Genomic DNA, 27,843 nt, shown 5'->3' with positions numbered 1-27,843 from the left:
TAATTTAATTCTTTTTGTGTCCCACTTTGGTGGGGGAATACTTACAAGCCTCGTTAGACTGTCTTTATCTCTTCTAAAACATAAATAAAAAGAATTAATCGCATTTTTATTTTTATTCAAATAAATATTGATAAAATTAAATTTAAATAATACTAACTTATAATAGTTTTTTTCAGATATATAGATTAAAATTTAATAATTTTATTCAGCATAAATTAATTTTATTTATTTAAAAAAAAAACCGTTTCATATCTTAATAAAAACAAAAAGTGGTTTAGTTGCTGTGGGCAATATACGTAAATATAAAAGCCAAGCGGGCTCATTCATCAAAATTTACAAAAGGACAAAAATGAATTATCTATCTGGATGCCCTAATTTTATTTTCATTGAATTTCGTCGCTAGCTCGGCTCAGGAACGACTATGAACCAACCCGTTCTGTTTTCATTCTAAAATCTAACTCTTTTTTCTTTACCACCAAAAACAAGCCATTTATAAAAACCTTTGCGCTCCCAAAACCCAAATCATTTGATTTCTTCTCATTGAACCAAAAAAAAAAAAAAATCATTTGATTTCTTGTCCAGAAATCGTTCATTTTTTTTTTGAAAAAAAAACCCAGATCTGTGTAATAGCACCCTCGGTTTTCTCTCAAATTTATGATCTAACCTTCTTTTTTTTCCCCTTGAGCTACCAGAGACTAGTTTCTTTCTTTTTGTTAGGACGACCCTCGGTTTTGCCACTATTTACGGCGTTACCCCTTTGGAAGAAACCCTAGCTTTGTTTCTTTCTTCTTTTTTTTTTGTAGTTGCGTACGGATTTCGGTTTTCTAGGGTTTCGAATCTGTTTTTTCGGAGTTTAGGGTTGTGATATGAATAGTAGAGGGAGGTATCCACCGGGAATCGGTGTTGGCCGAGGGGGCGGAGTGAACGCGAACCCTAACTTTCAGTCGAGGCCTTCGCAACAACACTACGTGCAGAGGAATTTGTTGCAGAATCACCATCACTTTCAACAACAACACCAGCAGCAACAACAACAGCATCAGCAACAGCTGTGGCTCAGACGAGACCAGTTGCCCGGCGGCAATGACTCCAGTGTGGTCGATGAGGTCGAGAAGACCGTACAATCTGAAGCCGTCGACTCTAGGTCCCCTTCCATTTCTTCTCCTTTTTTTATTGTTATTTGTATTTACGAAGAATCTTCTTTTCCATTGTATTTTGTTGCATTATCTCTCTAGAGAAGACGATTTAACAGGTTTTGAGTATTCTAATAACCTTAAGTAGTCATTTTAGGGTTTGATTTGGTCGCGAAATTTCCATTTGTTAGGAGGAACTCGATTGTACAGAGAAAGGACTTGATGAGGGATGGGCAATTTTAATTTATTTATTGCTTTTTTGGTTACCCTTTAATTTGCTTTTTAACTGTTAAAGTTTTATCTATGAGTTGTGTTCTCTCTTGTATATGCTATAGAGTGAAACTTAATATTTAGGTGATTTTATCAAATTGAATTTTCTGTTTTGCTTTATTGCCTATGGTTTCAGTCTTATTTACCTCTTTCCTTACCTCCTCTTTTAGTTCGCAAGATTGGAAGGCAAGGCTGAACGTACCGCCACCTGATACACGCTACAAAACAGAGGTATTTTTGTTAATGATATTTGGTTCTGGTGTTGAATTTACCATTTCTTTGGTAAGGAGATTGCACGCAAGAGAACTGTCATTTTAAAAATTGCTTGAAAGATTTTATATGTTTTACCATGATAATCATGATTTCATACCTTCATAAAATAAAATAAAATAATTGGTTAAATTCTGTTATTAGTCCTTGTACTTTATGAAAGTTGTGGATTTAATCCCTGTACTTTAATTTGGTCATTTTTAGTCCTTGTACTTTTCAAAATTTAAAATTGCAGTCCTCACCAAACTGTAACTGTTATATTCATTAAATTAAGTTATGCTATTTCAAAAATTTTATGCATTAAACATATTATCATACATGTAATGTCATGGAAGCTTGTTATTTCCACATATTACTCACAAAAAATCCAGTTAATGGATTAGTGACGGTCATTAGCGTCAAAAATGAAATTTCAAAATTCTAAAAATATAGGGACTTAGAATGATCCAATTGGAGAATATGGCCAAATCTACAATTGTACCATGGTATAGAACCAGTAATTGAATTTAACCAAATAGATTAACTGTCACTGTTTGTGTCAGGACTAAAATTTCAGATGTCGAAAAATACAGGGGCTAAAATTGACCAATTTGAAAAGGATAGGGATTAAAATCGATCAAATTAAAGTAAAAGGACTAAATTCACAACTTCTGCATAGTATAGGGAGAATTGTAAAATTTAACCTAAAAAATTCTTCCCAGCTCTTTAGAATGGTATAGGACAAATTGCTGTCTTATGTTATTCTGGTGTTGCAAGTGATTATTCTTTTTTAATTCCTATTATCTTATGATATAAACTATAAATGCACTTTCTAAAGTTTTTAACTTGGGACGCTGATAACCTAGGGTTTTGATGTTGACCTGGTAGTGAAATTTTAGGTTTGTATTATTTCATCCTCGGTAGCATATCATTTTATTTTTGTGACATATATCTCATTACAAGGCATGAGGGTAGTTCTTTGTCCTTTGAGATATTTGAAAAAGTTTAATTGCATTTTTATGCACCGATCTGCCATTGAATTGCTGCCAGGACGTGACAGCTACCAAAGGAAATGAATTTGAGGACTATTTTCTGAAACGTGAACTTCTTATGGGAATATATGAGAAGGGTTTTGAAAGACCATCCCCTATTCAGGAAGAGAGTATTCCTATTGCTTTAACCGGAAGTGATATTCTTGCTAGAGCCAAAAATGGCACTGGGAAGACAGCAGCATTTTGTATTCCTGCCTTGGAAAAAATTGACCAAGATAACAATGTTATTCAAGGTTAGATCGCCGTCTACTTCTTCCTTTTTTTTTCAATTTTTTTGTTTACCTGTGTATCAGCTATAGGTCCAGTTAATTGGCAATTGGTACTTCATAGCTCTCCCATTTCTATTCTTCATTCTTCTTCTAGTTGCTTGATTTGCTTGTCAATCAGATATTGGCGAAGATGCATGAGTGCTGTTTGCTGCATTTACTATTAACTGAAATCTGAATAATGGGCATTTATATTTATCGACATAGTCGAGTGAGGGTCAAACTTCTGTACCAGTTTGTGAAATGAGTGCATCAAGACTTCTTGCAAATAGGTGCAACGTTTTGCGTCAGTCCAGGCATAAATTTTGATTCTTCTTACTGAAACTTGCACAAATGAAGTTCTTCATTTGAAACTTTTTTGGCTTAAAATGAGATACGTATCAGTTCCCTCTCTGTTGTGTTACTTTTGGCACAAGAAAGTTATTATTGCCACTCTTGGATTTTTTATTTTTCAATATCTGTTCAATTACTTGTTTTTACTCATAATGCATTTTTTTTGGCGCAGTTGTCATACTTGTTCCAACACGAGAACTGGCTCTTCAGACATCACAAGTGTGCAAGGAGCTCGGGAAGCATTTACAAATTCAAGTCATGGTCACAACTGGAGGTACCAGTCTCAAGGATGATATCATGCGACTGTATCAACCAGTTCATTTGCTGGTTGGAACTCCTGGCAGAATTCTTGACCTTGCTAAAAAGGGTGTTTGCATTTTGAAAGATTGTTCAATGCTTATTATGGACGAGGTAATAATTTGGTAGTTTCTCTGTATTTTTCTTTCAGTTTGATTTTCTTTTTGCCTTTCAAGTTTAACATGAGAGAATTTGATGAAGTTATCTGGGAATCTTGGCAAACGGTTTTTTATGGGTTTATGCCTTTTTGATTGGGTGGGATGAGGATAGGTTTTGGTTGCCTCATGTTTACAGCTTGGAAATATTTGCCGCAATTGAGTTGGCAGAGACAATATGAATTCTCTTCATTTTGTTCTTACAGTTTTCTGGTTTCTTTCAAAGGTCCAGATTCTTGAAACTATTTTGGCTGCATCATTTGTTGGATTTTTTGCTTAAAGATTTTAAACATAATTAGAAGTACTTACCGTAAGTTGAGGCTGTAGCTAGCTGCATTCTCTTTGTGCTTACTCTCTTCATTAGGTCCATGAGTCCCGATGTCTGTTGTCTGTAAAGATTGAGATCTTCTTTCCTCATTTACCCCTGATTTTTTTTTCAATTTCTTATCTTTATATAATTGCTTGGTTGGAGCTAGATCTCAAGTGTAAGTCAATAATGCATTATAAGTTTCTGTAAAAAGGAAGCAATACAGTTGTAGGATGGAGAAAATATTTGATTATTTTCCTTGCCTTGTTTATGCACGACTTTTTTTAACATTGTACATGCACAATATGATGTCCTCCTTTTTGGTTTCTTTCAGGCAGATAAACTTCTGTCTCCAGAGTTTCAACCTTCTATAGAGCAGTTGATACATTTTCTTCCAGCAAATCGTCAAATTTTGATGTTTTCAGCCACATTTCCTGTTACTGTTAAGGACTTCAAAGACAGATACCTAAAAAAACCTTATATTATTAATCTAATGGATGAGCTTACTCTGAAGGGTATTACACAATATTATGCTTTTGTGGAAGAAAGACAGAAAGTCCATTGCCTGAATACCCTTTTCTCTAAGGTTTGATGTTATAAAAAACTTTATTTAGTTTTCTCTCTTTACCTTTGTTTGGATAAGTGATGGTATTTATTTATCTCCAGCTGCAAATAAACCAATCAATCATTTTCTGCAACTCGGTCAATCGGGTGGAGCTGTTGGCCAAGAAAATTACGGAACTTGGCTATTCTTGCTTTTATATTCACGCAAAAATGCTTCAAGACCATCGTAACAGAGTATTTCATGATTTCCGCAACGGTGCATGCAGGAACCTTGTTTGTACTGGTATGTTACGCCATGGGAGATGAGCTAATCTTCATCTGCAGTTTGATTCTTTACAAGTAAATCAGTGTTGTATAGCTAATAGTTCAAAGTACTTTCTTTTACTGTGTCTTCTGTATTAGGCTGTAGTTTTCTTTTCACCTTCTATTGCTTTTTCTTTTGTTTTGCTAGAAAATAGCTACTTATTTGAACTCAACGCTGCTGTCTTTAATTATTTATTTCAAGCAATGTACTTCACATGTTAGTTTCGTTAGAATTGAATTGTGATGCATGTGCAGAAAAAGGTTTTATTCTTCATAAGCATTCTATGATAGTCAACATTTAAAGAATAATCTCCTAATGATGCATTTATACATTCTGCAGATCTTTTTACAAGGGGTATAGATATCCAAGCTGTGAATGTTGTTATTAACTTCGACTTCCCCAAGAACTCAGAAACATACCTTCATAGAGTATGTTGGTTAAGATATTGTCTCTTGCAAATTGCAGCATTTGTACCATTTATTTTGTAATCCTCATGGAATTTCTTTTAATGAGCAGGTTGGTCGATCAGGAAGGTTTGGTCATCTTGGATTGGCTGTGAATTTGATCACTTACGAGGACCGCTTTAACTTGTAAATCATGACGGTTAACCTTTCTGAAGCTATAGTAATATATGCATTGAGGTTCTCCTGATTCATTGAGAATTTGCCTGGCCTTTTGTAACAGGTATAGGATTGAACAAGAACTTGGGACTGAAATTAAGCAAATTCCTCCACACATCGATCAGGCAATTTACTGCCGATGATTTATGCAGGATATTTCCTGCTTTGCCTATGGTGGTCAACAACGGTGAGCAACCATCCTCGTCTCCAGTCTTAGATTACATGCATGGAGTAATTTCTTTGTTGTTTGTAGTCGCGATTTACATGCTACAAATATTGATGATGTACAATGGTTTGCATGTTTATTAGGGTCAGTGGAGCTGATCTATCAAGGTGTTTGCCTTGGCAAATGGGTGTGCGTTCAAAAAAGTTAGGTGGTGATGGTGCTGTATGCATGTGTAAGCCCTCAATGCTACTAGCAATTTCTCAAAATTCAGTAGTCCTGAAACGTTGACAGGATAGTAGGAGAGAATGTAGAAAGTTGTGCTTTTGATTTTGTTAACATGTGGTTTGGTACTTCCTACCCTTATGCTAGTCGGATCATGGTGGAACTGTTTCAAGGGTTGTAGCTTTGTGCAAGAAATTTATTTTTTGATTATGCTGGCTCATCTTTTGTCATATGAATAAATAAAGGCATCTGACATTTAAAAAGAAATGACTTGTGTACGCTTGCCATCCATTTTAAATTTGTCTAAGACATTGCTAGTTGCTACTCTTGTAATTCATTTGGAGTGTGCAGAAGAACCAATGTTCAGACTTTGATCCGTCCCTGCCATTTCTGATCAAAGTTTGGCTGGATTTTGGTTGTAAAATTCAGGTGTCATCAATGTAACGCCAGGAAGCTTGCAAATGGCACATCCAAACCCTGGTCTTGGTTGGATTGGAAATTAATTGTATGCTTCAATGTTTAGCCCTAGTTGAATAATATTAAGAACGTGATCTACCGAATTACAGCACTTATCTTTTATTCCACTTTTCTTCAAGAAAATGCATTTCCAAATAAGCTGAGAGGGAAACAGAGAACGAAGCATTCAAGACGTCATTTAATTTTGCATGTTGATGAACTGAAAGCTCCTCCATACCGCCAAAACCCTACAATCTGTAGTTGTTTCCTTAAGAGAATCCAAGCACAGACATGAATGGAATCAGCCTTTCTTTCTTCTCCATAACAGATAAACGATACATCTTAAAGAATGTCTACCGTGTCTATGCTGCACCCATCAGAAGGATACAAATCTCAAAAGTCAATCCTTAAAGCAAAGAGAAAGGTATATATGCTTTAATCAATTCAACAAGTCCAGATGAAAAACCTCCCAACTTGTGTCTAAAAGAACCAAAAAGAAATCTATATCAATCAACGAATACGATGGTAGATTAAATATTTGTGATGTTACACACTGTTTACACACAAAACAAACATAGAAACCGACAAGAAATATACAGATGAAAAACGGGAAGCTTCAAACAACAGTCAAAATTCACATTTGCTTCAACCTCAGACCCCAAACTTTTGAACTTCAGAAACACCCAAGGACCTTTTTTGGAGTTTGTCCGGTTGCACGGTATTTTGCAGCCATTTCCTCCGCCTTGAGAACCTCTTCTCCTCGTTTGGCTTCAACCATAGCCCTCTTTTCTTCTGCTTCCTTGTGAAGCAAAGCTACCTTGTTTTTCATTTTCTCTGCACATTCTGCTTTCTTCTTTTCCAATTGTTCCTACCAATATTTGCACCTCGTTAGAATTAAAACCAATTGATAACAGACCCCCTAAGTAAAATTGATTTAAATCATAAAAAGCAAAGCATGGATGCACACACACACGCACACAAAAAAAAGGCAATAGAGAGCCAGTTACCTCAATTTTTTTCAGTTTTGCTTCCAGAGATGCTTTCTTGCTGTTCTCCCATGCTACAATAGCAGAGAGCTTTTTCTGGGACCTGCTCATCGATTTTAAGTCAATAGATTATTTAACAGTTAAACTCCTCACAGATGGTCATGAGAACCATAAAGATAACTTTCATAGTGATAGAATACTTAGCAATAAACCTCTTCATAGAAGATCATGGAAATTGTAAACTATAAAGAAAATTTTGTATATAGCTACAATTAGTGGAGAACACAACTATTTCGTAAGCTTCAGTCTTCTGTGAAAAGATGGAAAGGGGTTTTTGGCCTTACTTATTCTCTGCTTTGGTCTTTTCACTTTCTTCCCATGCCTTGATGAATGACAACCTTTTTGCCTTTTCAACCTCTGCAAGGGAAATATCTAAAAAAATAGAAGCAATAGATCTTAAACCTCCTCCTTTCATAGATCTTAAATACATTCATCAAATCACCAAGTAGTATCTAATGATAATAAAGCGATAGTATCACTTCATACTTACCTCTATCATGTGATCCTCCTGAGATTTTCTTTGGTTCAGGCTCTGGAGCCTCTGTCAAAATGAAAATAATGTTAAAACCACCAGAATAATTTTTAGCAATGACTAATGATGACAAACGTCATTAGCCCATGTAAAATATTAAAGTTATTACAAAAGACTAATCACTTCAATTCATAGTATGTCTGGATCAATCTAACTTACTACATAAACAAATAAAATTACGCAAATCGGTTCTTTAAGTACATTGATAAGATTCAGGTGTAGTAAGACTTGCACAAAAACTAGCACCGAATTGAGGATTACCTGGAATTTCTATCAATACAGAAGAATATGACACTAATTCTTCATAAAAAAAGATATACCATAATTGAAGCTTCTTTTTCAATCTTAAAAGCTAGTTAATAAGACAAGATATAGCAACAGTACAATTCCTGTTGTCAAAGCAACTTTAATCTTTCACCTAAAAATAATGAAAAAAAAAGGGGTCCATAATCATATTATTAGATGCCCACGACAATAATTGATGGGCAATAACTACAAATAGTGTTAAGCTAATCGACAATAGCACCTTCGAAAAAAAGAAATCACCAATAGCAACTTGCCAACCTAACCATATTCTTGTAGAATCTTCAGTGTTAAATCGGATAATATTCTTCACAATATAAAACGTATCATCACATCAGAGTAAAGATATGTTTCAAATTTGATAAACAGAGAAAAGTAAAGGAATGGTATGGCTCAGAAAGGAAAAAAAAAAGGAAAAAGGTCCCATGGAAAACCAGTACAGTTTACTTTAACTCTTTATTTTCCTGCAAGTTTTCGTGTTTAACATATATTTTCAGATACGAAAAAGAAATTAAAATACATCAGCATAGACAAATGGTCATTTTTAAAGAGAGTTCAATTGTTTCATTCAAAAAGTTTAGTCTTTCTCAATAGGGTTCGGAGTTGAAACTCTACTCAGTCCAACAAAGCGATCAAGTAACTGTTCAGTGTTCATTCAATAAAGGGTAAACAAAAGAAAGACAGAGAAAACTCGCACAGAGAAATCTGGAAAAGGAAATTTAACTGTTCGTTTTATTTATTTTCCCACTTTTGTGTTAAATTTGATCGTATTCTAAAAGAACATAGCACTAAAACAGCAATTAAAGGTAAAGTTTTATACTAATTGTCTTGAGCTCTGTTTTCCTTAGATCAGTTGATTTAAGAGATTCTAGAAACCAGCTTTATATGAATTTTAACTGAAAAAAGGATGGAAACTCGAAATCGAAGTTTTGATTATATGAAACTATCAATATTTTCTTATACAAATTTGAAAGAGAATTTCAGCAAACCATAAATGAAAAATTACTTCACTGAAGAACAAAAAAGAGAGATAAATCCATCTGGAATGAGGAAAAAAATCTGAACAAAATGATTAATCGAAAAAAAAAAGAAAATTCTCAGACTAGTGTTAATTTCCAGTAAATGCTTAAAAGAAAGCATATAAATTTTCATGATTTTCATGTTGAAAGTTGAGACTATATATGTAGAACAAGCGCGAAATGAGGTAACAGCCAAGCTTACTCTCAACTACAACAAGAGCTTTGGACTCTTCAGGTTTCTCCTCTGCTGGCGGTGGAGATACAGTTTTTTCCTCAGATTCAGCTTTTGGAACCTCCACTGCCGGCGGTGGAGCCGCCGTCGTTTCAGCTTCAGCTTGCTTCTTCACTTCCTCCGCCATAACTTAAACAATTTTATGGGTTTGTGAAAAAAATACTCGATAATTTCGTTAGGAATTAAGTGATACTCAAGGTTTTGCTGAAATCAAATTATATAGCCAGACACTCATAATAAATCCACTCTGGATTTTGATATCCTACGCTACGTTCACGCGTAAACACTGTTGATTTTGGATATTATTTTATTATCGTTTGATCCAACGGTTCCCATCTTTTAAACTAGACGGTCGAGAGTATGATGTGGAATCTTTCATGCCGACAGGTAAAACGGTTAAAATGTGTGTGACGTATATCGGCTAGTAGGAAACGACGACGTAGAGTAGTTAAAACACATGATCATTGCTTTGACTAATTGATGTGAAAGTAAAACTGGGGAAAAAGCAAAGGAAATGGGAAATGACAAATAAGAAGAGCGTAGGTCTAGGCTGGTGGCCAACTAAGCTGAGCATACAAATAGGGATTTCATTTCAGTTATTTGTGTGAATGATTTGGTACACCGCTGTTGGTGATTGGAGTGGCCGAATTGCCTTTTGATTATAAACTACTAAACTTTTAATTAAAGGCATGGACTTTAGACATTGCAAGCTTTTTAATCAACATAATTTAATATGAAATGAAAATACAGCATGGGTCGGGGGGGGGGGGATGCTTCAATTTAATACAAGGATGGGCCTGGTCCGTCAGCCTAATGTATATATCCGGATTGTGATCCAATGGCCTTGTTATATGTAAGGCAGCTTCTTGCTAACAGGCTTTTCTAAATTCTCAAATTTCCTACTATTACAAACCATGTTTCACATCTCTTCTTAATCAGAGCCCATTAGACTGCCTGCCCGTAAATTCATACTAAAATATTGGAATATAATACCATCTAGAGTACCTGTCCATGGGCCGGGCTGGATCTGTTCGAAAAGTAGAAGGATTTTAAAAAAATATACGCTTAAAAAATGGTCTTGGGCATAAATATAAAATCTATTTAGGAAACGGACCAGCCTTGGGTAAGACTTTTTTAATTTGAGCCTGGCCCGAATATGTAATAAAAAACTTGTTATTTTTGTTGTTGTTTTTATTGTTTTGTTGCTATTTTTTTATTTTTTTCACCATTTTGTTACCGTTTTACTATTATGTTGCTACTATTTTGTTGTTATTGTTTGAATATTATATAACTCTTGTTTTATTGTTAATTTTGTTACTATTTTAGGAGCATTTGCTTGTTAAGTTGCACCTATCTTAGTGTTATATATATATTTAATTTATTTTAAATTTGTTGGGAGACATTTATTTTAATGTTTTTAGTATTTTTGATGTATTATATATATATTTAAAAAATTATATAAAAAAATTAATACGGGTGGGCCAGGCTTTAGCATTTTTATCCGGACCGGGCTTAGGCAAAATTTTATGTTATTTTTCGAGCCGGGCTTAATAAACGGGTCTAAACTTTTGGTTGGACTCGACCTGACCCATGGACACCTCTAGTCTAGAGGCGATCATGGACTGGACCGGGTTCAACAGAATTTTAGGCCCGTTTTCTAAGCTCAGGGCTGACCCGAATAAATGGGCTTAAAATTTTGTCTAAGCTTGGCTCGGCCCGTTTGTATTACAATTTTTTATAATATTATTTTTATATAAAAACAAATTGAAAAAATATAATACATTAGATACACTAAAAACATTAAAATAAATGTTTCCTAACAAATTGAAAATAAATAAAAAAATATTTCTATTTAAATAACACTAGAGATATATGTAACTTAGCATGTAAATACCTCTAAAATAATAGCAAAATTAACAATAAAACACGCGTTATACAATATCCAAACAATAACAATAAAACAGTAACAAATAGCGAAATAATAGCAAAACAACAGATTTATTTTTTTGCAAATTTGGATTGGCCAGGCCCGGGCAAAAAAAAAAAGCTTACCTGAGGCTCGGCCCATTTAGAAAACGAGCCTTATTTTTTTTCCCAAGCCTATTTTTTAGACCTATATTTTTTGCCCAAATCCTCTCATTTTTCGAGCGGGCCGAACAGCTCAGCTCATGATCAAGTCTAATACTGTCATAGTATGAATGAAAAAAAATTTATACCAGAATATATTTTATAAAAAAATATTTTCAATTAAATCAAGTGAGGTTTTGTTTGTTTAAAATAGCAAAATTAAAGCTATAGTGGTTTCGATATTTTAGGTTCAATTCTTAGTATTTGTGGATTTATTTTGAGTTTATAGATTTAATAAAGTAAAAGCTTTGAAGTCCGATTTTAAAATATTCATTTTAAATTATACAATATAAGATTTAATGTGTTATTTAACAACTAAATAATTGTTTTAGTAACCTAAAGACGTAATTGATATAACCTTAATAGTTTGGAGAAGTTTAAGGATTAATTTAAAATGAGGGTCATGATTTGTGGATGTTTACTACTCTCTCAAAATTTTTTTTCTAATTATTTCCTTTTCCTTGTCCCCTCTCTTTTCTTCTTTCTCATCAACTCCAGATGAAGATTCTATGGTTATTTGGTTGATAGGAATTAATATTGACTTCATTTTTTTATGTTGGGGAGAAAGTTTTTAAGTTGCAGTAATCATTTTTCATTCATCAAGCTTCTGCCTTATGCACCCTAATATCCAGAAATGGCTCCTTTGATTTCCAAATATTGCTAGCAATACAGCTTCTAGGAAGTTAAAAAGTAGCTAGTGTGGATTCTCCTAATAATCTCTTGTTATGTCTATATTCTTTTGTTTTTGGATTCTGTATTTTGTTATTTCGCTAAACATACTTCACTTTGTTTCACACTGATGTGGGTCTCTTTCTCTTCATTTCCATTTATTTACTTTCTTTTTCCCAGAATGTTTATGCATGAAGCATTAGAAGAATCTTACTTTGTTTGAGGCAGCAAAATGGAATTCACATGTTATATGCTCTTTCTTAGTCTAGAAATATTAAAATTCTATTTCATAATTGTATAATTGTTGAAACTTGAAGTGCTGATGGTAGCCACAACTGATTCCAGTACAAGATAATTGTAAACTAAAGATGGAATCTGTATTCGTAGTTGTTTGCTTTACCTATGGTGGTAGAGTATCTCAAGTGGTCAAGACTAAGAACGTCAGTCAAATTACCTAATTGTAAACCAGTGATTGAGAATTCTCTTCTACAATTAATGGAGAAGAAGAAAGAAAGGAGAGACGAATAGAGGGGGAAAAAAGGACAAAAAATATGTAAAATCACGAAAATGTAAAGTGAAATTAAATATTTTAAAGTTTATATGGTCAAAATTTCTTTCAACAAGTATAACGTTTGGCTACCAATTCTATAATAAATTACTATATTCGTAGTGAAACTTTGTGATAGGCTTGGCCATGTCTCGTAGCCATACAACGATGCAATCCTTACGCAAAGCCGTCTTGTGAGATTTTTTCAATAAAAATTTCGATTAATGAAGCTATACGAATTACGAAATTTCATGAGTTCATTCGGGATACACTATTGTCATGAAGGGAGACAACAGCCACCGATACTTATCTTTACTATCCAATCAGCAACTTTGTTCCCGGTGCAAAGAACATGTTGGAAACAAATAGAACCAATGTTAGACGTATGGGAAACAATGTCCCCAATGATAGCCGAGACCTCCCACAATATTCTCATCTTTTCGTGGATCATTTTAATGGTTTTGAAGCTGTCAGATTCGATAATGACATTTTGCCATCTGTTGCGATATATCAACAAGAAACCTAACCTTATTGCCAAGGTTTCAGTCACAAACACATTTAACGACCTCGTTTGTGCTTTGATTCCGTTGATAACATCACCGTTGCTACTCCTCGCAATAGCCACATTGGAAACACCCATAAAGGAGGCATCACGATTGATCTTAGTAGTGTTAAGAGGAGGAGGAGGAGACCAAACAACATCTTGGTTCCTAGTCCTAATATCAGCCCGGTTAAAGGAATTAGCAGCCTCCGAAAACTCAAGAAAGCTGTCCATGGGTTCATTCCATAACTGAATTTGTTTAACAGATACACCTCGAAAATCTCAATTATTCCGAGCCTTCCAAATATTCCAGCATAACCAGGCAATGATATATGCTGGTACCCAAAAAAGCACCAAAATTAGTCAGCTCTTGATTGATCTTCATCCACCCGTCGACAAAGGAACCCAACCCCATTAAGGCCGGAGTATAGTGAAAGGATGAAGCTCTCCAAACAGCTTGGGTGAAAGGGCAGAAAAATAAGATATGTTCTAAAGATTCACAGCCCGCTCTGCATCTCATACAACTTATGGATTTTGTGTGGTGTCTTCGAACTAAGTTTTCATTGGAGGCTAAGGCATTGTGACGAGTCCACCAAATCAATGTTTTTATCTTTTGTGGAGTCTTGAGATTCCAAATAGTCCTCCAATCGAATCCCTGAAAGTGATGGCTCGAACTAGAGCCAATTGGTGGAGGATTTCCAACATTGTATATACCATGAGAAGAATGGTGCCAGATAAGTTTATCTTCTTGATCAGCTCCTCCAATCGGGATCATGGAAATGGCCTTTCGTTCATCTTTGTTGAAACAAGCTCGAAGTAATTCAAAGTTCCATTGTCTACCACAAGGTGAAACAAAATGTTTAACAAGCACCAGTCCCTCTCCCTCTGATTGTGGTGTGGAAAGCATGAAGTTTGTTGTTGTTGGGATCCATTTCTCCTCCCAAATTAGAATATCTTCCCCATTTCCGATATTCCACCTCAGCCCTTTTTCAAGAAAAACCAACCCTTCGTAAATGCTTTTCCACGTCCAGGAGCAGCCCCTGCCTTTTCAAGTTTTAGCATACGATGAATTCGAAAAATAAATGGCTTTAAGAATCTCAGCCCATCTAGCCTTTGGTTCTTGTAACATTCTCCAAGCTTGTTTTGCAAGAAGCACCGCATTAAAGGCTTGGAAATCTCTAAACCCATCTCGCCTTTCTTCTTTTGAGTTGCAAGTTTGTCCTATGACATCCACTGTATTGAGTTCTTGGTGGCATCTAATCCAATCCACCAAAATTTATTAAGCAATACGTTCAGTTCATTACAAAGTAACGGGGACTTTGAAACATTGCATGATGTAAATCAGCATAGCCGACACCACCGATTTGATGAGAACTTGGGCCCTACTTTTGATAGAAGTATCCCTTTCCTACTACCAATTTTCATAGAGATTTTTTCTTTTAAGGGAAGCGAGAGCCTCTTTTTCCCCGTCCCCCAAATGGAAGGCAAACCTAAGAACTTGGAATCTTCTAACATTCAGTACATATTTTGAATTCCACATGTTGAACCGATAGTATTCAAATAAGTGTTGGGGGAGAAGAAAAACGGATGATTTGTCCTGATTCACCATTTTCCCCGTGGCATTTTGGAAAAGAGAAACAATCATGTATGGTTACAACATTGGTGCAATTAACCTTGCAGAATAATAAACAATCATCCGCAAAGAGGAGATGAGTAATTGGCAGACATCAGGGTGTGATTTGTAGCTTTAGTAATTATAGTTGAGAATCCGTTTGCAATTAAATTGAATAAATTTGGCGATAGCGAATCTCCCTGGAATAAAAGCTCCAATTTCCTCTCCATCAACATTAAGCGAGAAGGATGTAAATATGACGCACATCATAATTCTCTACATCCAAAAGTTACAGAATCGGTTTTTATCTAGTTGCGAGGATGTGAGCAATGATCTTGTAAATGAAGTTACAACAACCTATAGGTCGGAAATCACTAACATATTCTAGGTTTGTAACTTTCGGAACAAAAACGAGATTGGTAGCATTAACACCTTGTGGCACGGTGTTATGAATGAAGAAATCTCGAATCAAAATACAAATCTCAACTTTGATAACATCTCAATATCATTATAAATTTAGGGGTGTTCAAACTTCGGTTAAAACCGAATTAACCGATCGAATCGACCTAATTTGGTTAATCGGTTGGTGGCCGAACTTAGTTCCAGAAGCGAATCTAGGGGGTTGGCATGGGCCCCACCCCCCTAAAATGGAAAATTACTATTTAGGCCCTCTAATTTTTTTTAAAAAAATTAAATTAGTAAAGGTAAAATTTCACTTTGCCCCCTAAAATTATAAAATATTAATTTAATCCTTTAAAAATTATAAAGATATACTAAAAATATATATTTCTGTTAATCTTAATGTATTTTTTTAATATTTTTTAACCAAAAGATAAAAATATATAAATTTCGATTAATTCGAATTAATCAAAATATTTCGATTGGGTTAATTTTTTGAACACCCTTAGACAAACCCATTCCATCCGAGGGCCTAAGTGAAAGCTTGATTTCCTTTTCAGTCACGTTGGCCTGTAGATTTTCATTCATTTCACTCGTTATTCGCAAGTAACTCTTCCACTGTAGGACATGTTTGGTCTTTTTCTTTTTGAAATTAAAGTGCAAAGCCGCCAAGTGTGAAATCCTTATTCAACGCGGCTTGTTTGCGGAAATTTTTAGATTCCATTATAATAAAAAAGTATGACAAATTATTATCGTCTTCATAAGGGCACTTTTTGGGGTGTATTTGTATTTTCCCTCATGATGTCAAACTCTGTAAATTTGTTTTAGCACTCATTTTGACTAAATTGAAATTATTTAGATTGTAATAACAAACTGAATCAACAAAATTATATTAATATAAATAGTAAATGCACAAAAATTTTGGATCACGATGTATAAACTTAGTCTCGTCTATTGATTGATTATGTAAAACCAAATTTAGGGTGTATTTGGATCTAAATTTATTTTACTGCAATATCATTATAATATTTAATTTTATTATTATTGTTATTTTTACACTAACTAGTAAACATGTACCATCCATCCAAAAGAATCCTTAACTCTTGGTTAATATTATATATATATATCATCCTATTTCGTTTTTCTCTTGAAAGGCCTAAAATTAATAATTGAGATAGACCCATATATATATATATTCTTCAAGTTGCCCCACCATATATTTTCAAAGAAAAGTCTTGGTTACTAATTAATTCATCATCATCTTTTTCCCCTATTCCAGAAAAACAAAAACCTTATGGGTTGCAGTGATAAAAATCAAATCTTAACAAAATCAACTCAAGTTGAACCAAAAAAAAAAAAAAAATCTTAAGTAAAGAATTAATTTAATAGTTTTTAAAATGATAAAAAAAATTTAAGCCCATATTTTCTTCTCAAACGCATGTCGTCATGACTATTTCTTGACCCAAGTTCCATTTAGCTTAAAACCTCTTCCATTCCACAACATCAACAACACTTCTGCTTAATTTCGATCTTTGTTTTTCCAAGTTTTTACCAGCTACTCTTCATCTCAGTTTTGCAGCTCCATCTCCAGGAATCCAACGCCCCCACTTTATACGCCTCAATTACTGTACTGTGTGCGTGAGCTCGCGAATACAGTTTCCATGGCGGAGCATGTTAAACATGTTCTTGGTGATCAAACAATTCATGGTTGCTTCCCAAAGGTTGGTGTTGGACGCCTCAAGGGATTCGTCTCTACAACTACTATCTTCATATTCTTCTTCTTCCTCCTTGCTATTGCAGCTCTGCTTAATTGGATGGATATTGTAAGTCTCCCTCCAAACCTGTTGCTTACTCCCTCATGTTTAGTGAATTTATATATATTTATATCAAAGGCATTAGATTTCCATATCTTAATAGAATATTTTTTTCCCTTTTTGGTATACTTGCTTCTCAGCCTATCATACAGGGTATTCCACTTGGGCAGGCACGAAGTTCTGAAATTCATCATGAGAGCGTTGAATTTCCTTTCAACTGCTCTAATTTAGTTAATTATCCGTCGGTGTTTGAGCCCAAAGAATCATCGACTAATGGAACTTGCCCAGACTACTTCCGGTGGATCCACCAAGATTTAAAGCAATGGGAGAGTACGGGGATTACAGAAGACATGATTGAAAGGGGAAAACCCAGTGCGGATTTCAGGCTCGTCATTGTCAACGGAACGGCTTATGTGGAGAGGTACAGAATGTCATATCAAACCAGAGATGTATTTACAATATGGGGCATTTTGCAGCTTCTAAGGTTGTACCCTGGAAAAGTACCCGACTTGGACCTTTTGTTCTTTTGTGGAGACGATACTGTGATCAAGAAAAGAAACTACAAAGGACGCTATGCTGCATTAGCACCGCCGGTGTTTCATTACTGTGGAGAGAAGGCAGCACTGGACATTGTGTTCCCTGACTGGACCTTCTGGGGATGGTATAGTATTACTGTTAGATTCTTTGCCCATTTTATTTACATACCCTGTTCATGTTTTTAACTCGTATTACCACAACAGATTTCTAATGCAGAAAAAAAAAAGGCAAATGTTTGATTTTTTTTTCACCTGCAATTAGCTAGCTAATCATATTTGCTTTGCTTTGTTGTGGCAGGGGAGAGGTTAATATAAAGCCATGGGAGGAGACGTTGAGAGCAATAAAGAAAGGGAATGAGAGGATCAAGTGGGAAAAGAGGGAGCCTTATGCCTACTGGAAGGGTAATCCACTAGTTTCTAGAGATAGGAGGCTAAGTTTTATGAAATGCAACCTTTCAGCTAAACACGACTGGAATGTTCGGCTTTATAAGCAGGTACTTCCTGAAATATTATGTTTGTTTTTTTCTTTCTTATGCCAAGCCAAATGGTTAGCTCTGTAACTGACTTGTTAATTCAGGATTGGGGTCAAGAAATCCAAGGAGGTTTCAAGCATTCTAAATTGGAAGATCAATGCACCCATAGGTATATAAGAAACCCTTTTTTCTTCTCATTTCAATTTTAAACAACTTTGACTCTAATGAGATTTTGAACTTTGCTGTGTCCAATCGATATCAAGATATAAAATTTATATAGAAGGAGTGACATGGTCTGTAAGTGAGAAGTACATACTGGCATGCGACAGCATGACCTTGATGATACAGCCTAAATACTATGATTTCTTCTCGAGAAGCATGGTGCCAATGCAGCATTTCTGGCCTATTCGTCGCAAAAACAGATGCAAACATCTTAAGTTTGCAGTTGAATGGGGCAATAATCACCCTCACATGGTACTATATGATTCCCAGCAAATGAAAACTTGGATTCCAATGAATTCAATCATTTAGTTGTCATAAGAAATATAGACCCTTGCCTTGATTTCATTCCATAAATTTGCAGGCAGAGGCCATAGGGAAAGCAGGAAGCAAATTTATCGAAGAGGCTTTGACAATGCGAAACGTGTATGATTACATGTTCCATTTGTTGAACGAATACGCTAAACTCTTGAAGTTTAAACCAACAATACCTCCAAATGCCCAAAAGCTCTGCTCCGAAACCACGGAGCAAGGTTTATGGAAGGAATTCATGGTGCAGTCAATGGTGAAGTCTCCTAGTGATAAACCTCCATGTGCATTGCCTCCCCCATTTGAACCTCAAGCCATTCAAGCTTCTCTGGACGCAAAAGAGAATAAAACTATCCTCAAGCCATTCAAGCTTCTCTGGACGCAAAAGAGAATAAAACTAGGCAAATGAAGACGTGGGAAACCGAGTATTGGAAAAAAACTAAAACATAAGAAGCATTAGATGGTTAGAAACCAAACCTCTTTAATTAGTTTAGCCAATTAAGAAAATATCAGTATATTCTAGGCTACAGCAGCTAAAGCTTGGTGTTTATATGTTACACATAACTGTCTCAAAGTTCGAAGAGCTATGGGATCATATTAGCGAGTTGAAATCTAGTAGCGAGAGGAGAGGACGGGCAGTTCATAGTTTAATTCTGGAACCTCTGATTTTAATGATTTTATTGATCACTGTGAACTGTTGAATTGGGCAAAAGATTCTCCTGGTTTGGTGGATGGCGTCAACTATTTGGAGTGTATGATTAACGAGAAATATAGCTTTGGAAGGTAGAAGAAATTATTCATTTGGCAATACGTGGAGCTTTCCACTGGATGGGGTGATCTTAGCTGAAACTTGGTGGTGGCAGAGTGTGTAAGGGTTAACTCGATGGGGAGGAGCTCCTCAGTTGGGCTGCTAGAAATTTAAGGTGGATGCGTCGGAGTCATGGAACTAGGTTGTGCAAGGGTAAAAGGTGTACTCCGTCCGTGATCATGTTGTGTGGTTGGCACACTAGAATTTTTTGGTGATTAGCTCCTTGTTTATGGTATTTTTCACTGTTTCTTATCTCTTGTTCAGTTTTCATTTTGCTTGTATAGCTAATAGGTATTCTTTTCGAAGGTTAAAATATAAAATTTTATTGTTTAGTTTACAGAATGTAAAAGGAGTGAAAAAAAGTTGTTAAATTTTACTGAGTTAACTATAAAAATATAGAAAAAAAATATATATTAAATATTAAATTTTGTGAACTAATAAATGTTTAATAATTAAAATTTCACTTAAAATAATTAATTGGATAAATCGATATGGTTTAAATTATGTTTCTGTCAATAAACTCTAAAATATTATGATATGGCCACTAATATTATCAATTTGTTATATTTTAAGCATTGAACTATATTAGTGTAACGGAAAGTTGACATGATATATTATTATGTTATACGAAAATTTTAAATTAAATTGCACAATTAGTCTCTGCTTTTAATTTTAAAAATATTCATATTTGATAATGATAATTGTGACATATATTTGGGTATAAGAAATTAGAAATAATATTTTGAAAACATATTTGTACTCTCATGTAACATAAATTATTATTTTTCACTAAAGTTACTGCATATTATAATTTTCTAGTAATGGAAAAAAGAGAGGAGGAAAACTTCATTTAAGAAAGCCAAGCACCATAGCAAACTCCTCCAAATCCACTCCATCTTACGGGAACTACATTTTCTGTGAATACAAGATGCCTGTTTCATACAATATAACCAGCGATGGAAGTCTATATTAGTAGGTCATGTCAAGGTCCACCTGAAACTCGCACCTATTCTTGCACACATTATGAAACTGAGTCCATCACTAAATATTTCTATTGAGCAACCTTCACACCACCTCACTCATACAGTACACAGATGATGAGGCCACGGGACAACTTGCTAAGGATTGGGAGCCTAATTACCTAATGTACTACTGTTTGCTAAATTTGCTTCTACCAGAAAAAAAGAAAGAAGGCCAAGCACCATGCGTTACATATATAAATAAACTCTATCTAATAATAATAATAATAATAATTTTTTTCTCTATTATATAAAAAGATTCTATAGACATAGGGGATTCATTTTTTTTCTCTATTACTGGACCAGACGATTATATAATAAGATTTTACATACATCTCGATTTTTTCTTCTCTATTACTAAACTAAAATCTCCTCTATCATGATGTATTGATACAGCGTATTAACAATAATAATAATATAGAAGAAACAAAAAGGGACAACAAAAACGACAGTAGAGCATGAGTCATCATCACCACGAAAAGAAAAGTCCTACATTGTCTAATACTTACGGGGGAAAATTAACATGAGAAAATGGTAATTAATTAACAAAAGTGCTTTTACACCCTGTTTTCGTCATCCTTCTTCTAGCAGATCCCAAAGCAATCTAATCAACGAATAAAAAAAAAGCAGTCATATTCTCGGCTTTTCTATAACTTTTTATTATTTATGAAAATATCCATTTTAAAAATTATGTATGTAAATGATTCATTTTAAACAGTAAATGTTAGTGATGTCATTTCTATTAGTGTCACCACCTCCAACTTAAAAAAAAAAAACAATTTTTTTAGATGCCGCCATTGTCATTGACGGTGAAGTATGATTATATAAAACATTTAGGGCCTGATGAAATAATTATCCTTTTAAATTGGATGAAAATACAAATGCTTTTATACTTTTGGTCTATTTGCATGTTAAGTCTTTTCTCTTTTAAAATTAAATTGAAATAACCTTTAAAAAATATTAAAAACAATAATCTTAAAAAAATATATAAAAATCTTATTTAAATTATCCAATATATCCCTAAAAAAATTTCCTGAAATAAAAAAGTAAGAATTTAAAGCTTGAGAAGGATATATTTAGGTAATTTAAAAAAGGTTTTCTTTTTCTTCCTCACATCGCTCTGCTTTTTCGTCTAACCAAATCCTTTGACTTTTCCCTTCTAAGAAAAGCTGATTCAACTGTGCAAGTGGGGATGAGACTTGTAATTGTAGTTTGTATGAGGTTCACAAAATTTGGGATGAGGATGCATAGTCCCTTCTCGTCCAGTGATTATGCAAAACCAAGTTTGACTGTTAGATAATATCCTATCTCAATTTTCTCTTCATAGGCCTAAAATTAATAATAGCTGAAATTTTAGGTTCATAAAAACTGGGATCATGATGCATAGTCCCTTCTCGTCCAGTGATTATGCAAAAACAAATTTGACTGTTAGATAATATCCTACCTCAATTTTCTCCTCATAGGCCTAAAATTAATAATTAGATCTTTATTTTTGTAATTGAGTAATGTTTTATAATTAAATAATGTCTTGTGTAAGCAGTAAAGAATTATAATAATTTGTATAATTGAACCTCCCTAAAACTCACCCTCCATCCTTATAATTAAAAACTCGACCTAAAACCCAACCCTCTAATTCATCATCCTTATTGCCTTTAAAAAATATAAAATTTAGATTTAAATATGATAAAAGTCCATATAAGTTTTAATTTTGGAATATCGACTCTCTATACTTGCAATGATTTATTAATCTTGATCTAATTATTGATGACACCATCTAAATTTGTAGTTAATAACAATAACTATAGAAAAGGCAAAATAATCTTTTAGCCCTCTACATTTTTTAAAATTTGTTCCTTACATTTTAAAATAAGAAATTAAAACTCAAAATTTTTAATTTTTTTATATTTTAAAAATTCATGATTTTTGGAGATATAAAAAATTATGGAAGATTCTTTTTAAAATTAAAGATTTAAAACAAGAATTTTCAACAAGTTTTCATATTTTCAAAAAAATCCTTAAAAAGTATAATTTTCCAAAACTTATGAAAAATTTTAAAATTTTAAAAATAAAATAAAAATAAAAATACATATAATTTTTTAAAATCAATAAATTAAAATATATAATAAATTTAAAAATAATTTTAAAAAATAAAAATGAGTGCCAAGAAGTTATTTTTACTTTTATAATTGCCACATGGATAATGAAATTTTGGGTGGTGTATTAATGAGACCAAAATTATTAAATCCTTAAAATAATTAAACATTTTAAAATTTTATAAATTATATATTTTAGATAAAATTAAAAATTAAAAAATAAAAATAATTAAACATTTTAGAAATTTAAAAATATATAAATTTTAAAAATAAAATTATAAAAAAATTTAATCTTTTAGAAAAAGTTGGTTAAACTTTAGAAAATTAAAAAAATATTGAAAAAAAACCTCATATATATTCTAAAGAAATTTAAAAATAAATTAAAAGTGACTGAGATTGAAAGTTGTTCAACATTGACCTGTATTGAATGAATGTTGATCGACAATAAATGGTTGTCGATCAAAGTCTAGTAAATATTCAATCAACATCAGTCAATTGGTCAAATGCCCGATAAACTTTTAATTTATTTTAAAATTTAAATTTCTTTTGAATGTATTAGATTTTTTTTTGAATTTTTAAAAAGTTCATCTAAATATATATTTTTAAAAAATTAACTAATCTTTTTCCTAATTTTTTTTATAAATTTTATTTTTTAGAATTTATATATCTATTTTGTAATTTCTAAAATTTTTAATACTTTTGAAATATATATAGGATTTTTAGAATTTTTAAAATATATTTAAAAGAATTACATTTTAAATCATTTTCAAAATTATAATTTTTATTTATGTGTATACATATGAAATTTTAGAAATTTTTTTAAAAAAAATTACATATTTTTGAAGTATTTTAATCGACGTGGATGTGATGTACTGATGTTATGTTGACATAGACAAAAAAATAAACCACATGGCATGCTGTTGTAGGCGGGCATGACCTTTGAGGGTTTTCTAATAACGCCGTTAACTGGAGGAATGAAAGAAGTGAAAAAAAATGTTAAATGTGGTTAGATTAGAAGCATATTTAAACCTTGTTAAAGTCTCTGTCAATGTTTCATCATCTTTATTGACACTTCCAGACACCTCAAAAAGTCATTAGTTATGGTCTTCGGAATTGAATTTTCAGCAATAGAAGTTACAAGTCATGAATTACATCTAATATTTTTCAAATAAATTTAAGCCCATATTTTCCCCTCAAGGCACGTTGTAATATAAAAAACACTGCTGCTTTGCTTACTTTTGACCTTGTGTTCTTTTTTTCCCCAAGTTTTTACCAGCTGATCATCTACCCCAGTTTTTGAGCTCCATCTCAAGGAATCCAACAGTTTCCATGGCGGAGCATGTTCATGCTGACCATGCGATTCATGGTTGCTTCTCCAAGGTTGATGTTGGACGCCTCAGGGGATTCGTCTCTACAACTACCATCTTCGTCTTCTTCTTCTTCCTCCTTGCTATTGCTGCTCTGCTTAATTGGATGAATTTTGTAAGTCTCCCCCCCAAAACTGTTGCGTACTCCATTACTTTAATCATTTTTAATGAATATAATCCCAGGAAAAACAATCAAGCATTATTATAGACATGTATATAATTATAATTAAACAGATTATTTCTAAAATTTATAATATGACCAATTTTTTTATTATAATTTATAAAAAAGCCTAATTTGATAATTGAATTGAATTTTAAGAATCCAAATTACAATTTACATCCATCCATCCATCGTCTTTGTCGACATGTGTATTAGACGAATGTCTAACGTAATTTGTTCATATAATTATTTTTAGAAATACCATAAAAAGAATATTTACGATACATATTTATAGTTAAGAAAATGATTTAATCTACTCATGATGTTTTGAGATTTCACAAATAAGGTATATCCCTTTAGAGTGGAATAAAAAATAAAAATAAAAATAAAAATAAAATTTTTAACCGAAACTGAAATTTTTCAATATCAGACTATCAAATACTAAGCAGCATCAAATTTTCATGAAAAATTGATTCAAAGATTTTTTTTTTTTGGGGGTTGGGGTCAACTTGTTTCTCAGCCTATCATAGGTGGCACTCCACCACCACCACCACCACCACTAAGCTCTGAAATTCGTCATGAGAAGGTTGAATTTCCTCTCAACTGTTCTAATTTAGTTAACCATACGACGGTGTTTGAGCCCAAAGAATCATCCACTAATAAAACTTGCCCAGACTATTTCCGGTGGATCCACCAAGACTTAAAGCAATGGAAAAGTTCGGGAATTACAAAGGACATGATTGAAAGGGGAAAACCCATTGCGGATTTCAGACTCGTCATTGTCAATGGAGAGGCTTATGTGGAGAGGTACATCAGGTCATTTCAAACCAGGGATCTGTTTACAATATGGGGTATTTTGCAGCTTCTAAGGTTGTACCCTGGAAAAGTACCAGATTTAGACCTTTTCTTCTATTGTGGGGACAACACTGTAATCATGAAAAGTGACTACAAAGGACGCTATGCTGCATTAGCACCGCCAGTGTTTCATTACTGTGGAGAGGAGGCAGCACTGGATATTGTGTTCCCTGATTGGTCCTTTTGGGGATGGTAATTTCTGCTACATCATTAACGACTTGCACTATAGTATTAGAGTTGGATTGATCTACAAACCCTGTTATTCGATAATAATAAAAAGATTCTCATGCCTCAACTTATAGTACCACAACAAATTGCTAATGAAGAAAAAGATTGCCATATGTTAAATATTTACACAGGTAATGATATTTAGTTTGCTTTGTTGTGGCAGGGTAGAGGTTAATATAAAGCCATGGGAGGAGCAATTGAGGGCAATAAAGAAAGAGAGGGAGAGGATCAAGTGGGAAAAGAGGGAACCTTATGCCTACTGGAAGGGTAACCCAACTTCTCCAGATAGGGGAGATCTTTTGAACTGCAACGTTTCAGATAAACACGACTGGAATGCTCGGCTTTATGTGCAGGTAATTCCTGAAAAATTATGTTTCTTCTTTGATGGGGGCAGGGCCAAGCCAAATGGGTAACTCTTGTTATTAATTCAGGATTGGGCTAAAGAAATCCAAGAAGGTTTCAAGCATTCTAAATTGGAAGATCAATGCACCCATAGGTATATACGATCACCTTTTTCTTCCCATTTTAAACAACTTTCACCCTAATGACATTTTTAACTTTGTTGCGGTACAATCAATATCAAAGATATAAAATTTATATAGAAGGAAGGACGTGGTCCGTAAGTGAGAAATACATACTGGCATGCGATAGCATGACCTTGCTGGTAAACCCTAAATACTATGATTTCTTCTCGAGAAGCATGATGCCGATGCAGCATTTCTGGCCTATCAGCAATGAAAACAAATGCAGAGATCTTAAGTTTGCAGTTGAATGGGGCAATAATCACACTCACAAGGTGCTAATTTTCAGCAAATGAAAACATGGATTGCAACGAATTCAATCATTTAGTTATCATAAGAAATATATACACCCTTGCCTGAATTTCATTCCATAAATTTGCAGGCAGAGGCCATAGGGAAAGCAGGAAGCAAATTTATTGAAGAGGCTTTGACAATGCAAAACGTGTATGATTACATGTTCCATTTGTTGAACGAATACTCTAAACTCTTGAAGTTTAAACCGACAATACCTCCAAATGCCCGAAGGCTCTGTTCCGAAACCACAGAGCAAGGCCTATTGAAGGAGTTCATGGTGCAGTCGATGGTGAAGTCTCCTAGTGATAAACTTCCATGTACATTGCCTCCCCCATTTAAGCCTCAAGCCATTCAAGCTTCTCTCAAGGCAAAAGACAAAATAGCTAGACAAGTGGAGACGTGGGAGACTGAATATTGGAAAAAACTAAAAGCATAAGCAGCATTAGATAGCTAGAAACCAAACCTCTCTTTCTCGTTTAGTTTTCATAAACTTCAATTAGTTTTCATAAACTTCAATTAGTTTAGCCAATTAAGAGAATAAATATTCCACACTACAGTTTGGTGCTTGTTAGCCAAAGTAGCTTCCGCCTTTTTCTTTTTAAAACTACAAGCAGTTAGTCTACATAAATACCTATTTTTTGAATAGTTTTTACTTAGGGATAAAATTCCGAGTCAAATCTTATTATTATTTTCATTATGTGTATGTAATTTTTTATTGTCATCAAATTCAATTGATAGATGACATTAACTCAATCTGACGGAAGTAGAATGCTTACGTGGGGGAATACTTCAATTTGATACAAGGATGGGCCTGATCCGTCAGCCCAATGCATATTTCTGGAATGTGATCCAGTGACTTTATTTTATATATATATAAGGCCTTTGTTTGTATGACTTCTTAATCAAGGACATGGTGCCATTGCGGTGTTGGGCACTACAGAAAACAACAAGTGTTGCGGTGGAATTGGGTAACCCACCCTTATCCTACTAACAAGTTTGGTTTTCTAAATTCTCAAATTTGGATAGCATTTTCCGTCACCAGCCATAGGAATGGCTGTCCGCAAATTCGTACAAAGCGATCTATTACTGTAATGTATATGATTACATGTGATCCGCTTATCAAATGAGGAGTAATGGCATGCTCGCAACCTTGTAAATGGAAAAAGAAATTATGATACATGTCCCGTGGTGATTGGACTTTCCATTATTAATCGAAATTTTAGACTCTAAAAATAAATACAAATAAAAGTACAATATGTCAATTAAGTTTTAACTCGGTTGGTATGAGTTTAAGTACATTGAAGCACATTATCTTCTATTTTATAAATTGAGGAGGGGCTATAAGTATTATATCAAAAAGAGCAGATATGATTAAAACTTATAATGAAATTATATAAAATAATAATAATAAAATAAAAGTACAACATATGCCATAAATAGAGGTTGGGCCGAGTTTGAGTCTAGCCTATGCAAGGTATTTAGATCAAATTTTCAAGTCCGGATTTGACTCGGCCCGAAAAATAGGCTTTTTTTTTTGCCTAAGTCCAGCCTAATTTAAGAAAAGTAAATCTAGGTCTGGCCCAACCCACCCATACTTAATTTTTTAGATTAGTTTTTATTTAAAAATATTTTAAAAAAATATATATAATGCTCTAAAAAAAGGCTAAAATAAAAATTTTCTTACACACTAAAAATTCTTTATATTAAAAAAACACTACCATCGATATAA

The 27,843-nt window shown here is 33.6% G+C and overlaps 5 protein-coding genes across 6 annotated transcripts; 3 read left to right on the top strand and 2 right to left on the bottom strand.

Annotated features, from left to right (window-relative positions):
* The first annotated feature begins 378 nt into the window (after window positions 1-378).
* Window positions 379-6,202, top strand: LOC105802677 (DEAD-box ATP-dependent RNA helicase 8). The gene is made up of 10 exons (XM_012634462.2): window positions 379-1,141; window positions 1,571-1,631; window positions 2,700-2,934; window positions 3,473-3,711; window positions 4,394-4,645; window positions 4,726-4,906; window positions 5,267-5,355; window positions 5,444-5,517; window positions 5,612-5,734; window positions 5,857-6,202. Exons 1-9 carry the CDS (start codon window positions 867-869, stop codon window positions 5,688-5,690), a joined length of 1,485 nt encoding a protein of 494 aa, XP_012489916.1. The 5' UTR covers window positions 379-866; the 3' UTR covers window positions 5,691-5,734; window positions 5,857-6,202.
* A 695-nt stretch (window positions 6,203-6,897) lies between these two features.
* LOC105802678 (remorin) lies at window positions 6,898-9,756 on the bottom strand. The gene is made up of 5 exons (XM_012634463.2): window positions 9,494-9,756; window positions 7,928-7,978; window positions 7,722-7,809; window positions 7,399-7,480; window positions 6,898-7,259 (listed from the first exon to the last, which is right to left on the bottom strand). Exons 1-5 carry the CDS (start codon window positions 9,648-9,650, stop codon window positions 7,065-7,067), a joined length of 573 nt encoding a protein of 190 aa, XP_012489917.1. The 5' UTR covers window positions 9,651-9,756; the 3' UTR covers window positions 6,898-7,064.
* Window positions 9,757-13,143: 3,387 nt separating this feature from the next.
* On the bottom strand, window positions 13,144-13,641 carry LOC105800928 (uncharacterized). Its single transcript, XM_012632287.1, has one exon. The coding sequence runs from the start codon at window positions 13,639-13,641 to the stop codon at window positions 13,144-13,146; it is 498 nt and encodes a 165-aa protein (XP_012487741.1).
* Window positions 13,642-16,672: 3,031 nt separating this feature from the next.
* LOC128031872 (uncharacterized) lies at window positions 16,673-19,948 on the top strand. The gene is made up of 6 exons (XM_012634468.2): window positions 16,673-17,241; window positions 17,373-17,893; window positions 18,067-18,262; window positions 18,346-18,410; window positions 18,505-18,715; window positions 18,825-19,948. Exons 1-6 carry the CDS (start codon window positions 17,080-17,082, stop codon window positions 19,176-19,178), a joined length of 1,509 nt encoding a protein of 502 aa, XP_012489922.1. The 5' UTR covers window positions 16,673-17,079; the 3' UTR covers window positions 19,179-19,948.
* A 3,870-nt stretch (window positions 19,949-23,818) lies between these two features.
* On the top strand, window positions 23,819-26,867 carry LOC105802681 (uncharacterized). 2 transcript variants are annotated; one of them, XM_052623481.1, is made up of 6 exons: window positions 23,819-24,171; window positions 24,737-25,263; window positions 25,463-25,652; window positions 25,731-25,795; window positions 25,999-26,095; window positions 26,203-26,867. In XM_052623481.1, the coding sequence occupies exons 1-6, from the start codon at window positions 24,019-24,021 to the stop codon at window positions 26,548-26,550; spliced, it is 1,380 nt and encodes a 459-aa protein (XP_052479441.1). In that variant the 5' UTR covers window positions 23,819-24,018; the 3' UTR covers window positions 26,551-26,867. The 2 variants fall into 2 exon arrangements, with proteins under 2 accessions (XP_052479441.1, XP_012489923.1); XM_012634469.2 differs by having other exon boundaries at window positions 23,824-24,171; window positions 25,885-26,095.
* Window positions 26,868-27,843: the final 976 nt, after the last annotated feature.

Source organism: Gossypium raimondii, chromosome 11, assembly GCF_025698545.1.
Source record: "Gossypium raimondii isolate GPD5lz chromosome 11, ASM2569854v1, whole genome shotgun sequence".
Lineage (NCBI taxonomy): Eukaryota > Viridiplantae > Streptophyta > Magnoliopsida > Malvales > Malvaceae > Gossypium > Gossypium raimondii.
The sequence above is the reverse complement of the archived record's forward strand: the minus strand, read 5'-3'. Positions and strand labels throughout refer to the sequence as shown.

Bases quoted from the DNA above. Each gene is read 5' to 3' on its own strand.
- LOC105802677 (XM_012634462.2), top strand. From the start codon at position 867: ATGAATAGTAGAGGGAGGTATCCACCGGGAATCGGTGTTGGCCGAGGG. The intron at 2,935-3,472 runs GTTAGATCGCCG...TTTTTGGCGCAG, and splicing joins AGATAACAATGTTATTCAAG to TTGTCATACTTGTTCCAACA. The intron at 3,712-4,393 runs GTAATAATTTGG...GGTTTCTTTCAG, and splicing joins CAATGCTTATTATGGACGAG to GCAGATAAACTTCTGTCTCC.
- LOC105802678 (XM_012634463.2), bottom strand. From the start codon at position 9,650: ATGGCGGAGGAAGTGAAGAAGCAAGCTGAAGCTGAAACGACGGCGGCT. The intron at 7,481-7,721 runs GTAAGGCCAAAA...ATCGATGAGCAG, and splicing joins AAGACCAAAGCAGAGAATAA to GTCCCAGAAAAAGCTCTCTG. The intron at 7,260-7,398 runs GTAACTGGCTCT...AAATATTGGTAG, and splicing joins CAAAACTGAAAAAAATTGAG to GAACAATTGGAAAAGAAGAA.
- LOC105800928 (XM_012632287.1), bottom strand. From the start codon at position 13,641: ATGGACAGCTTTCTTGAGTTTTCGGAGGCTGCTAATTCCTTTAACCGG.
- LOC128031872 (XM_012634468.2), top strand. From the start codon at position 17,080: ATGGCGGAGCATGTTAAACATGTTCTTGGTGATCAAACAATTCATGGT. The intron at 18,411-18,504 runs GTATATAAGAAA...ATCGATATCAAG, and splicing joins GAAGATCAATGCACCCATAG to ATATAAAATTTATATAGAAG. The intron at 18,716-18,824 runs GTACTATATGAT...ATAAATTTGCAG, and splicing joins GCAATAATCACCCTCACATG to GCAGAGGCCATAGGGAAAGC.
- LOC105802681 (XM_012634469.2), top strand. From the start codon at position 24,019: ATGGCGGAGCATGTTCATGCTGACCATGCGATTCATGGTTGCTTCTCC. The intron at 25,653-25,730 runs GTAATTCCTGAA...TTATTAATTCAG, and splicing joins ATGCTCGGCTTTATGTGCAG to GATTGGGCTAAAGAAATCCA. The intron at 25,796-25,884 runs GTATATACGATC...TCAATATCAAAG, and splicing joins GAAGATCAATGCACCCATAG to ATATAAAATTTATATAGAAG.